The sequence below is a fragment of the Hippocampus comes genome, unplaced genomic scaffold (assembly GCF_001891065.2).
Source record: "Hippocampus comes isolate QL1 unplaced genomic scaffold, H_comes_QL1_v1.1 scaffold68, whole genome shotgun sequence".
Taxonomy (NCBI): domain Eukaryota; kingdom Metazoa; phylum Chordata; class Actinopteri; order Syngnathiformes; family Syngnathidae; genus Hippocampus; species Hippocampus comes.
In genome coordinates, this window is record NW_017805625.1 from 5887551 (window position 1) to 5899555 (window position 12005).

The window sequence follows — 12005 nt, forward strand, 5'->3', positions numbered from 1 at the left end:
CTCTCACTTCCTTTGCCCAATTTGGCTGCACGCTCTTGCTTTAAAGTACTGAATGGAATGAAAGAATAATTGACTGTGCTTTTTTTTTTTTTTTTTTTTTAACTCAAAAGTTCCGAAATAAAATATCTGCAGATGGACAAAAAACATTGTCTGTTTCGGCAACAAAACCATTGAGGAAAGTTCTCAGAATTTAATATGGAAATGAATTCTTGATTATATTTTGTTTTTTTCCCCACAGTAGAACCACCCCCGAAGAATAATGTACAGCCGCCCGCTCCCAGTTCCTCATCCGGCCATGGGCCTCCCCCCTCCAGTTCATCCCGTTACCGTGAACGACGCTCCCGTAGGACACATCGCAACGGCGGAACCAGGGATGACCGCTACAGATCAGGTGTGAACATGGAATTGTGTGACGCTTCACTCAAACCCATTTTTGATTTACAATTTAGAAAAGCGCGGTAATGTTTTCCTCTGGGACAATTTAGCAGCTGCCGGGGAGCCCCCTCAAGGAGGACTCTCCCTTTGCAAAATGACATCACTTCCCTGCATGTAGGAGGCGGCCTTTTGGACAACGCAGGAATGTTTATCTATGGGGGGGGCACAGCTCGGCAGCGGATTGCAGTCAGAAGATGTGAGACTGTGAAATGAAGCTCTCTCCGGAATGATACACACCTCTTCGCAGTCCTTTTCCTCCTCCTCTTCTTAGGAGCTCTGTTGTGGCCAAAAGACATTTCAAATATCACACTGACCCGTTTTTGTTCAGGAAACAATGGGGATAAAAGTATTTGTTAATTCCCACTGGGGCGTAAAAATCCCTCATGACTGACACAATTGACTTTACGAGCTCATTACGTTAAGACTTCCTGAATATGTGCTCTACAAGTATTCAAGCAGAATATTAATAGGGTTGATCTATCCTGTTGGGAAATTATTTGTTTGTTGGACTTGGAGACTATAAAAGTAAAAAGCTAGTGTTTAGAAAAGCTGCGATTCAGCTTCGGTAAAACAAAATGTGTCGTGATTCCCCCACTCTGCTATCGCCATGGAGACATTATATTTAACCTCCCAGACGTGAAAGGAATCAGCCTCTCTCCTGTGCGAGCCGCCAATGTGTGCAAAAGATCAGTAGTTATGTAAGTGTGATGCTCAGTGTGAGCTGCATTTGATGTTTTTTTTTTTTTTTTAAATGTTTTGATACCGGAATGAAGTCAGTCGATGCTCTGTGTCACCGAGTGGGTTGCTTCCATACACACTGTGAACGCGTGGCTGCCCATGTAAGTCCTCCTAATGTGCCTGTGGGTGTCATCAAGCGAAAGGATCTGCAATTATGTGCGTGGGTTAATGAACAGTTAGCCTCCTCTTGTTGTGATGACGCTTTCAGCGAGAAAACGTGGCCTTTCTTCTGTTCCTTCCTTGCCAACCGATTATTTAGCAAAACTAAAATGATTACAAATGTTACACGGTGTTTTTACGGAGCTCTTTGTGTACAGATTAAAATGGTTTCTTTGTTGTTTTCTGAGTACGATCATAAAACCGGCTAATTAAAGGACATTTATAGTTATTTCTTGGGGAAAAAAAATGGACTGCTGTGTGAAAAGGGTGGACGTCTTTTGAAGCTACCTTGTTTCAAGCAAATGTGTGTGTTATGCTTTGCAGGTCTACTTGTCCTTGAATTGACAAAAAGCATGGACTTTATTCTGGATTATAATTTCCATAGTGAGGATTTTTAGGACAAAACATTTGAAAATGCAGATGTGCAGCATATTATTTTCGACCAGTAGTAAATGTACAATGATAAAAAGGACAGATTTAGAAAACAATAACAAAAAACACACAATCATTTCTGGCGTTGTATGTAGTCAGAGGAACATAACTGTTCGTTTAAAAACATTGACTACAACAATGCTAGTCCATGTCTGAGCCCTGCCGTGAATAGCGAAAAACTGCGAGTAATTGATGCGCCCTGAAAAAAGTTTATAATTGCCTCCAATGACAATATATTTTACTTAATTATTACTAGATTACTAGTCGATACTCTTTTCTATGTATTAGTGTCTTTTTATCCTGTCTTTTCAGATATTCACTCTGAAGCAGTACAAGCTGCTCTGGCTAAACATAAAGAAGAAAAGATGGCACTGCCCATGCCTACTAAACGGCGTTCAACCTATGTGCCGTCCCCCATCGAAACGCGCACGCCACCAGGTTGGAAAAGAGGGAACGGAGGCCTTTATACACATCAACTACCAAGTAGAAAGTTGCTTTTTATTCTAATGGCTCCCCATTTCCTGTCAGACTCCTCGTCGGCCTCTGAGGATGAGACATCAGTTCGCAGGCAGTCGTCGCTGGTCGTCCCTGCACCTTTGCTCAATCCCAGCCTACAGAGCCCCGACTGTTGGATCAACCGCTCGGCCCAGGGCTCGTCCACATCCTCGTCGGCCTCCTCCACCTTGTCCCACGGAGAGGCCAAGCCGCAGCCTCACAACCAGCCACAGCCTCAGTACAAGCCTCAGCACCAACCTCTGTACAAGCCTCAGTACCAGCCGCAGCACCAGCCGCAGCCCCAGCACCAGCCGCCTCCGCCGCACCCTGCTGCCATCACCGATATAATGGCTCACGGTCGCATTGGTGAGCCAGTAGACTGGGTTTAGCTGAACATGTTTTTTAACTTTTGTTTAATTTTTTTATTTTTCACAAAGTAGGTTATGGTTTATGAAAGGGCATCTCGTATTGCAGAGAGAGTGATGAATGTCTATGATTTGTACTGTTATTTTTCAACAAATCAGGTAATAGTTTAATTCATAGTTTTGAATAAATTGTGATAACTTAGACCAGGTATGGGCACACCGAAAAAAAATAGTAATTTTAAGACAAAAACGGTGCAATATTCCAAGAGTCATTATTCATGATTTTATTGTTAAATTGGCTCAAATGCTACTTTTAGGCAATAATCTTTAAATCTGCTGTTGAATGGTCTTAACGATACCACAGACGCACTAAAACTTGGCAAACAATGTCATGATTTTTATGTTTGTTTGTTTGTTTTTTTTTAATGTACAAAAAGTGGGAACTTACCTAAAGCATGAGCACAAACAAAAAAAACACAATTCATAAAGGTGCAATAAAAAAATACAAATAAATAAAAAGGTCCATGATAGTCCATGATGGCATCGAGCTTTGCATACTATCTGTTTGATTGGCTAAATATGCACACGGTTTCTGCTGGCGTTTTTCACCCAAATCTTTTTGAAGGCATTTGGAGTTAGGCATTTGCTCCAGAGAATTTGTCATTATTATGAAATAACTATCCAAAACCCAGCCGCTGGGGGGCGGTGCCCTCCCCTGGGGGTGCACTGTTCCCCAGTGCCGGTCCCAAGCCCGGAGAAATGGGGAGGGTTGCGTCAGGAATGGCATCCGGCGTAAAACTTTTGCCAAGACGACCATGCGAGTTGGTAGGACGGTTTACAGGGGCGGATGGAAATTACTGACTCGCTGTGGCGACCCCTGAATAGGGACGTGCCGAAAGGAGAAGAAGAATGAAATAACTATCCAATGTTTCATACATATATACTATACCAATTATACTGCAGAGTTTTTTAATGGAGCCCATAAATCCCACCTCCAGTGGTCATATTTCATACTTAAAAGTCTTACATTTGGCTTGATATTTTGAGGAATATTATGTCAGTTAAATATTTTTTAAAAATAAATCTGAATTCATAAGAGGAAACAAGCACGCAATTGAGTGTGACTAAATCCAGATTAACCTTGTCGTGAGCATCTTCTATTTTAGACTTGTGTCAGAGCTGCATCATAATCATCATAGAATTAATATACTTTCACAAATGCTCCTTACGATCGGATCGTTTTTTTGTTCTGCTCCACGCAGCCCCGCCTGAGAACAGCGCCCCACCTTCAGATGTGACCGCAGTCATCCTTCCGGCCAGAGGCCCGCGGGTTGACTTGCCCTCCAACGCTACGGTCCGTGGGATGAGTCGAGGGCAGAGTCGCTCCAGCATGATGGAGACTGCAGACGGTAATCGGCTACCTTGCGAGTGTTTGTTTTTGTATGCTGCATGGCAGCCTGTCGGAATCTTTCTTTCGATTGAATTCCAATTGTGTCATTAATCGGCCTGTACTGCTTTCTTCTGCTCTCACTCTCTTTCTGCTCTGTCACGTTTTTGACGGGCCGGTAGGAAGAATTAATCTCCAGAGTAAGGAAATGCCGTCATGTATTGTCCGCAGCCTTGTGTCTTTGCTGGTTTTACCCTATTTCTCCCTCTTGTTTGTAATAAATGCACACCGAAATTAAAACACACAGTGGACATTTAGTCCCAGTCCAAAAACACTCGACCCAACTCTCTCACCTTGTTTTCCCTGTGATGATCCCACTCAACGTGTGCTGCTGCTTTTTCATTCCCAAACATGACACCAATGGATTCACTCCAAATATTTGATTAGTCACATTTTGTGGGTTGAGGAGCAGCATACTGTGAGTAAGATATGATGCCCAAACAGCGACACTTTTGTTAGTCTGTGCACGAGCAGAGTGCGTGCGATCGTGTCTTGCAAAGTCACGACAACCCTCCACCATCCTTGGGCCTTGCAGGGGTCCCAGTCAACAGCAGGGTGTCCACCAAGATCCAGCAACTGCTCAACACGCTGAAGAGACCAAAGAGGCCCCCCCTCACTGAGTTTTTCACTGATGACTCAGAGGAGATAGTCGAAGGTGAGACACTACATCTGTTAATCATTTCGTGTACATTTCCGCGCATACGATACAGTAGATGTGCTCAATGACGTTTCTGCACAAGTGCTTGTTCATTTTGAATTTTTATTGTATTTCCACTTTGTTGCTCTTTTTTCCACGCTCGCTTTCCACTTACACTGTCGTGTTGCCCTTCTGCTGTTCTCAGTGCCCCGGCCTGATCCTAACACACCCAAGCCAGAAGGTCGTCAGATCATCCCGGTGAAGGGTGAACCCTTGGGGGTGGTCAGCAATTGGCCCCCAGCCCTGCAGGCTGCGTTGGCCCGATGGGGGGCGACGCAAGGGAAAAGCCCCGCCCTCACAGCGCTCGACATCACAGGCAAACCGCTCTACACGCTGACTTATGGTGAGAGCCGATTGTATCGATGTCTCAAAATTGGCAATAACTATGAACAAGTAACTGAGGTGAAAGACTTCAAAGTTGGCCCTGAATTTTCTTCGGCTCTGGAATAAATTTTCTTTGGCAGCATTTAAGTGTGCAATCCATCTTTTAGGGAAGCTCTGGAGTCGCAGCGTGAAACTTGCCTACACTCTCCTAAACAAGCTGGGTACCAAAAATGAGCAGATTCTTAAACCTGGAGACAGGGTGAGGACACAAAGGAATCACGCAAGCTTGTTTTGATGTGTTAGTCTGCATGACTGCGCAAGAAGTACATAACAGGTTCCCTTCCACATATGGGGTGCACAAACAAACAGAATAGGGCTTTCCAAAATCCGCTTGAAGAATGTAGCGATTCAGCTAACTGGCCTTTTATGTTTTTAAAAACACCAACAACACAATGTCCATTTAATGACTTTGTAGGTGGCACTCGTGTACCCCAACAGTGACCCCGGGATGTTCTGGGTGGCCTTCTATGGTTGCCTCCTAGCTGAGGTCATACCAGTACCAATAGAGGTGCCACTCTCTCGCAAGGTGAGGTGTTTCTCCAGTAAATGCTTCTTGGCTTAAAATGAAAACAATTGTAACATTTGCACCCGTGGGCTTGTTTGTGTGTGCGTTGGACATGCAGGATGCAGGTATCAGCCAGGTGGGCTTTCTCCTCGGTAGCTGTGGTGTGGGCCTTGCGCTGACCAGCGAGATATGTCTGAAGGGTCTACCCAAGACCCCCACTGGAGAAATAATGCAGTTCAAAGGTTGTAAAGTCAGAACGGCATTAAAGATGACTATTTGACTACATTCCATTGATCACCAATTACATGTCAGGTGTAATCATAGATGAGTCTCTGTATATATTTTGAACTCCTGTTTCGATGTCGGTGTCGTACTGAGCAGTTTAATGCTGTCCAGGTTCGTTAGCAAAGGTGCGTGTGGATGTGGGAATTAGCTGATGTCAAGTTGCTGTTCTTTTGCCACAAACGAGTCGAGACTGAATCAGCCGCACATCTGACGGTTGCGTCACCGAGCAATTCCACACAATTAACCAAATTCTTCAACCAAGAAAAACAGACTCCAGCCGGGCATGATATCAGTCTGATGAAATCATCTTAAAATGACGCCTCCATCCATTTACCTTCACTGGTGCCCTTGTCTGCCAGGCTGGCCGCGAATGAAGTGGGTGATTACGGACTCAAAGTACCTGACCAAACCTTCTAAAGACTGGCAGCCGCACATCCCGACGGCCAACACAGACCCCGCCTATATCGAGGTGACAAATCTGCTTTTCTTGAAATATCCATCTGTCCATTTTCTCTAGCTCTTGTTCAGTTGCAGGGCTAAAAGCTCTCAGACTTCACAATAAACAGGTGCAAAAAAGGAGTCCCACTTGATCGGAAATGTTATGCTGTTCCTTCTCTCCCTCCTTACGCAGTACAAGGCAAATAAAGAGGGCACCGTGGTCGGTGTGGCGGTGTCTAAGGTTGCCATGCTGACCCACTGCCAGGCGCTGACCCAGGCCTGCAACTACTGCGAGGGTGACTGAGCATGGACTTTCTGAATCTTCTACTTTTGTCCGAGGTTTTAAATGTCCGATATTTGTCTCTCACAGGTGAAACATTAGTGAATGTCTTAGACTGTAAGAAGGACATGGGTCTCTGGCATGGTGTGCTCACGGTGAGTATGCAGGTATACGGTACAGTAATGTGCACTTGATGACAAATGACACGGTCAAAGCCTGTCTATTCACAGTTATGCGCAATTGCACCAGAAGCACGAGGTGTGGAGTTCAGGAAATAATGGTCTTGGTCTGGATGTGTTATTATAAATAATTAATCATTTGTTGTTGTTGTTGTTAATATTTAAATTATAGATTGGTACGGTTATTCTCTGGTGGTATTTGATCAAGCGCTGTCCAACTTCCCTCCATTATTCTGAGTGGTTTGTCTCATGTTGCTAAATAAGATTACCACAGTATCAAACGGATTGTGAAAACTTCACATTATTTTCATAATATAACCTTTAACAGAATTTTGGGTCCATCTCTTTGATTTCATTAGATGTTGCAAGTGTTTGCCGCACAAACATCGGATTGGTTTTTATCAGTGTCAATAATTCAAATGAACAAATTGACCAAATTACAGTCTTAATAATTCTGGAAAGAACATGTCATGTTGTTTGTTCTGGTTTTCTGTCACTAAAACATTGTTCATAATACTGTATATATATATATATATATCGGTCTAATTCTTGACCTTATTTATGATTTTTATCTGGGTGCTTTGTTAACTGCTTGATCAAATGTTGTTTGCTCACAGGCCGTGATGAACAGGATCCACACAATCAGTGTTCCTTATTCAGTCATGAAGGCGTGTCCTCTCTCCTGGGTACAGAGGGTTCACATCCACAAAGGTAAAAGCACTTTTAGCCCCCCTTTTGAGAATTACTCGCTCAAGACACTTGAAGGTGCTACAGTATGTAAACTATTGGTCCACAGCGCGATTAGCTTTGGTCAAGTGTCGGGATTTGCACTGGGCCATGATGGCCCACCGGGAGCAGAGAGACATCAGCCTGGTGTCGTTACGTATGCTGATTGTTGCTGATGGCGCCAACCCCTGTAAGAAATCCTTTTTTTCCCCCTCCAAACAGCACAGTCATACCTTGAGCCCTGCCCTTGCCCATTGCCTTGTGTCGTTATTTTAGGGTCAGTTTCTTCCTGTGATGCCTTCTTGAACGTTTTTCAATCCCACGGGCTGAAGCCTGAGGTCATCTGCCCTTGTGCCACGTCCCCCGAGGCCATGACAGTGGCAATACGCAGGTACTGTATGATTTGACTGACCCACATTTGTATCCATCCATTTTCTGTAGCGCTTGTCCTCATTCGACCTGCGAATAAGTTGGAGCCTATCTTAGGTGAAATTGAGTGAGAGGCAGGGTCAATCACAAAGCACAAACATTATGGATTAGCTAGTATTCACACTCACATTCACCCTATAGTAGAATGTGTGTCTTTGGATTGCGGAAGGAAGCTGGAGTGCATGAGAAAACCCACTTGAGTACAGGAAAAGCTTGGTAAGTCCACACAGAAAGGCCAGAGTTGAGATTTGAACCCCTAACTTCAGAACTGTGAGGCATCGGTGCCAACAACTTGGACAATGTGCTGTCCGAGTGTCGAAGGCTTGCTGGAGCCTATTCCAGCTGAGTTCGGGCAATAGGTGGGATACACCCTGAACTGGTTGCCAGAGTACCTGGAAAAAACCCACGCAGACACGGGTAGAACATGCAAACTCCAAACAGGCACGCCCGGAATCGAACCTTGGGACATCTGCACTGTGAGGCGGACATGCTAACCAGCTGCACACTGTGCCACCCCACTTTTGTCATCTTTTTAGATGAAAATATTGATGTGTTTTACAACCCACGTAATTGATAACTGATAATGACCTTTGGGGCACAAATTAAAATCATGCTGCTTCAATACAAATTTTTGTTTCTCTATTGGGCAGTGATTTAGTTTATTGCTACTGACAAACCAATGATATTTGATCAAACGCTCATTCATGTAGACCTGGATTACCGGGCGCACCACTTCCTGCCCGTGCCATCCTTTCCCTGGGTGGTCTGAGCCACGGTGTCATCAGGGTCAACACAGAGGACAAAAATTCTGCCCTCACCGTGCAGGACGTAGGGCACGTCATGCCAGGAGGTGAGATTAAAGCACAGGAGAACGAGCTCAAGGAAGCCATGAAAATGAACGCCCCCCCCACCCCCCTTTGTATCTGTACAGCTCTGATGTGCATCGTCAGACCAGACGGGCCCCCCCAGTTGTGTAAAACAGATGAGATAGGTGAGATCATTATTAACTCGCGGGCTGGTGGCACCATGTACTACGGCCTGCCAGGGGTCACCAAAAACACCTTTGAGGTATAAAACCGGAGTTGAAAGTTCCTCCTGTATAAATTACTTCATTTATTTTACTGAGTGTTTTACAAGCCCTTCTGTCCTCGGGCTTAGGTGATACCGGTCAATGCTAACGGCGTTCCCATCGGAGAGATCCCATTTGTGCGCTCAGGCCTCCTGGGTTTTGTTGGGCCAGTAAGTTGGACTATTTTGATCACATTTGCCCTTACATGACCCAAACCTTGCTTACTTTTTGAACAACCCCACTGTGCATTCACAGGGCAGTCTGATCTTTGTCGTCGGCAAAATCGAGGGTCTCCTCCAGGTGAGTGGACGGCGACACAACGCTGACGACTTAGTGGCCACCGCACTTGCCGTGGAGCCGGTCAAGACTGTGTATCGGGGGAGGTGAGTGAGGGCTTTACATGCTTCATACTTGCTTCACTCAGATGCTATTTGGGATTACCGTACTTGCGATGTTACAGTGTACGTGCACAGGAGGGGAGTCAAAACGCTGCGATGTCCAGAATCAGACATAAGTCCAAGCCCACCAGGCGCTTTTTAAAATTTTTTTGACCTTTTCAACATCATTTAATTCTCTTTGGAATGTTTTAGACAAAACAGAGTTGGGTAGGAACGTACTACATTAACTGCAGTACTTTTACATCAGTACATTCAAGGATAAATTTTACTTGTCAGAGTAGTTTTAATGCAACACAATTTTCACTTTTGTGACAAAGAACCCTTCGTTTTATCCTGTTGCATTTAGCTACACCCCCCTTGCTTCTATTATTCTTCGCCATCTATTTAATTTTGGCTTGTCAGAGACTTCTGCCTCGGGCGCAGTCACGTGACTCGGTTTTGCCAATCCAACGTTTGACTCCATTTGACCTTGCTGAATAGAGCCAGGTAGTGGCATGACCGCACACGGTGTCCCTGCAAAGCTTTCAAAGTAGCTGATTTATGTGAAAACATGTGAAACAACAGCATGTGTTTCACAGTCAGAAGAGTCACAAAACCTCTGGCACCACATCCAATCGTTTTCACCTTAGAGGCTACGGAAAAGAACATTTCCGTCATGTGCTGTCATGTGTGTCTGCCCGTGAAATATTACACTTAACAGTGTTGGTTTGGAGCCGTAAAATCTAAGGGTCACTGTGGACCGTGTAGGCAGGAAGATGCTCGCTGCAGTATCAGTTTGGGAATAAGCTGCTTGCTTGTTAATATTGAATCATTTTAAAACCAGGACTCCGATGATAGTACTCCCATTTCGTGCGTGTGCGTGTGTGCGTGCGTGTGTGTGTGTGTGTCCTTGTTTGTATCAGGATTGCTGTGTTTTCAGTCACTGTGTTCTATGATGAGAGAGTCGTGATCGTGGCTGAGCAGAGGCCAGACGCTAGCGAGGAGGACAGCTTCCAGTGGATGAGCCGAGTACTTCAGGTACTAGCCCAGCCCAGATGTTTGAGTCTGTCTTGATTTACATGTTCTGTAAAATCGAGCCCGCTGTAGATAAGAGTGATCAACATTCTCTCCGTCTGTACTATAACAGGCAATTGACAGTATCCACCAGGTGGGCCTCTACTGCCTGGCGCTGGTCCCAGCCAACACGTTACCTAAAACACCTCTTGGGGGCATCCACATCTCAGACACCAAGCAGTTTTTCTTAGAGGGCAACCTCCACCCCTGCAACATCCTCATGTGTCCTCACACTTGTGTCACCAACCTACCGAAACCCCGTCAGAAGCAGCCAGGTAAATGTGTGTGGGGTTTTTTTGGTTCTTTTACTTGGCTGAGGGAAATGATCAGTTACTTCTTTTTGTGCCAGAGTGAACACAACTACTCCATTTACGGAGCAAAGTACTCTGTCCTTGAGAATAGATTCTTCACACAGCAGATGAATACCAGACAGCTTGAAAAATTAGAACTAATTAATGAGCACTGATTGGAAAAATGTATGCTAATAATTAAGCTTTTTTTTCCCATCGGCTCCTTCAAAAATCGTGGACTTAATAACATTTAAAATACAATCATGAAATACCACATGATGTAACTGAGTCATTCAAATATTTCCTGTAGTTGGTGTCGGGCCAGCCTCTGTGATGGTGGGAAATCTTGTGGCAGGGAAGAGGATCGCTCAGGCGGCGGGCAGAGAGCTTGGCATGATCGATGACCAGGATCTCGTCCGGAAGGTAGTTTGGCCTTCCACTTTTAAAACAGCTGCCTGCTTTTAAATGTCTTTAACCTATCCTCCGAGGATCGAATACATGCATGTTCAACGCAAGTATGCTCAGAGTGCGGTCTGATGGTTCAGCTTAGAGATACTGTTATAGGCCACAGGTCAGACTGAGTTGTAAAAAAAAAAAAACAACAACAAAAAACTACTCTCTCTCTGTTTTTACTTGTCTTTGTGTATTTAGCTCTGTATGTGGCCCACCGTCATGGTAAGAATTATGGCCCCTTCCACTATTTTCCTCATACCCGTTTATTTTTATTTTTTCTCACGCTCTAACCAGTGCTGTATTGTGCTTGAATTTTGGTTGCTTGTGTTTTTGCCTGACACATGCAGAACTAGGTGCATTTTCATGTCATGTACTATAACCTTTGTTTTATATTTTCAATTGTCTATTTAAAAGCTGGATTTTTTTTTTTTGTTGTTGTTTTTGTTTTTGCTCTGTGGCTGTATGTTCAGGAATGCAGCAAGTCTTTATTTGTGTAGGTGTCTAAGGTTTAGTTCCATCCAGGCCAAAGCCCCTCCTATAGATTCACTGGACACTTCCTTTCGTACGCCTCCACATTCGAACGGGATCCGAGACAAGCACATATTTTGCTTTCGGAAAAGTCCTCGTTTAACATGACGTGTTAAATACAGTGGTTGCAGTCTGCACTGGTATCAATTGCACGGTATCATAACGCTGTCGTGTATTCAATTTTGGTACTTCTAATACAGTAGCTACATGCTACATGATG

At 44.5% G+C, this 12005-nt stretch overlaps 1 protein-coding gene across 3 annotated transcripts in view; it reads left to right on the forward strand.

Annotated features, from left to right (window-relative positions):
* Positions 1-12005, forward strand: part of dip2bb (disco-interacting protein 2 homolog Bb) — a 30324-nt gene that overhangs the window by 10372 nt on the left and 7947 nt on the right. The window contains exons 3-25 of one of the 3 annotated variants that reach the window (XM_019880739.1): positions 239-391; positions 2077-2202; positions 2293-2625; positions 3887-4033; positions 4607-4726; positions 4914-5111; positions 5260-5351; positions 5568-5678; positions 5776-5899; positions 6302-6411; positions 6574-6676; positions 6751-6815; positions 7457-7550; positions 7636-7755; positions 7842-7956; positions 8705-8844; positions 8926-9062; positions 9153-9233; positions 9319-9446; positions 10364-10478; positions 10588-10789; positions 11115-11227; positions 11456-11479. In XM_019880739.1, the coding sequence (XP_019736298.1) occupies positions 239-391; positions 2077-2202; positions 2293-2625; positions 3887-4033; positions 4607-4726; positions 4914-5111; positions 5260-5351; positions 5568-5678; positions 5776-5899; positions 6302-6411; positions 6574-6676; positions 6751-6815; positions 7457-7550; positions 7636-7755; positions 7842-7956; positions 8705-8844; positions 8926-9062; positions 9153-9233; positions 9319-9446; positions 10364-10478; positions 10588-10789; positions 11115-11227; positions 11456-11479 (2951 nt within the window). The remainder of the gene's footprint in view (positions 1-238; positions 392-2076; positions 2203-2292; positions 2626-3886; positions 4034-4606; positions 4727-4913; positions 5112-5259; positions 5352-5567; positions 5679-5775; positions 5900-6301; positions 6412-6573; positions 6677-6750; positions 6816-7456; positions 7551-7635; positions 7756-7841; positions 7957-8704; positions 8845-8925; positions 9063-9152; positions 9234-9318; positions 9447-10363; positions 10479-10587; positions 10790-11114; positions 11228-11455; positions 11480-12005) is intronic. The other 2 variants (XM_019880740.1, XM_019880741.1) reach the window with 2 other exon arrangements.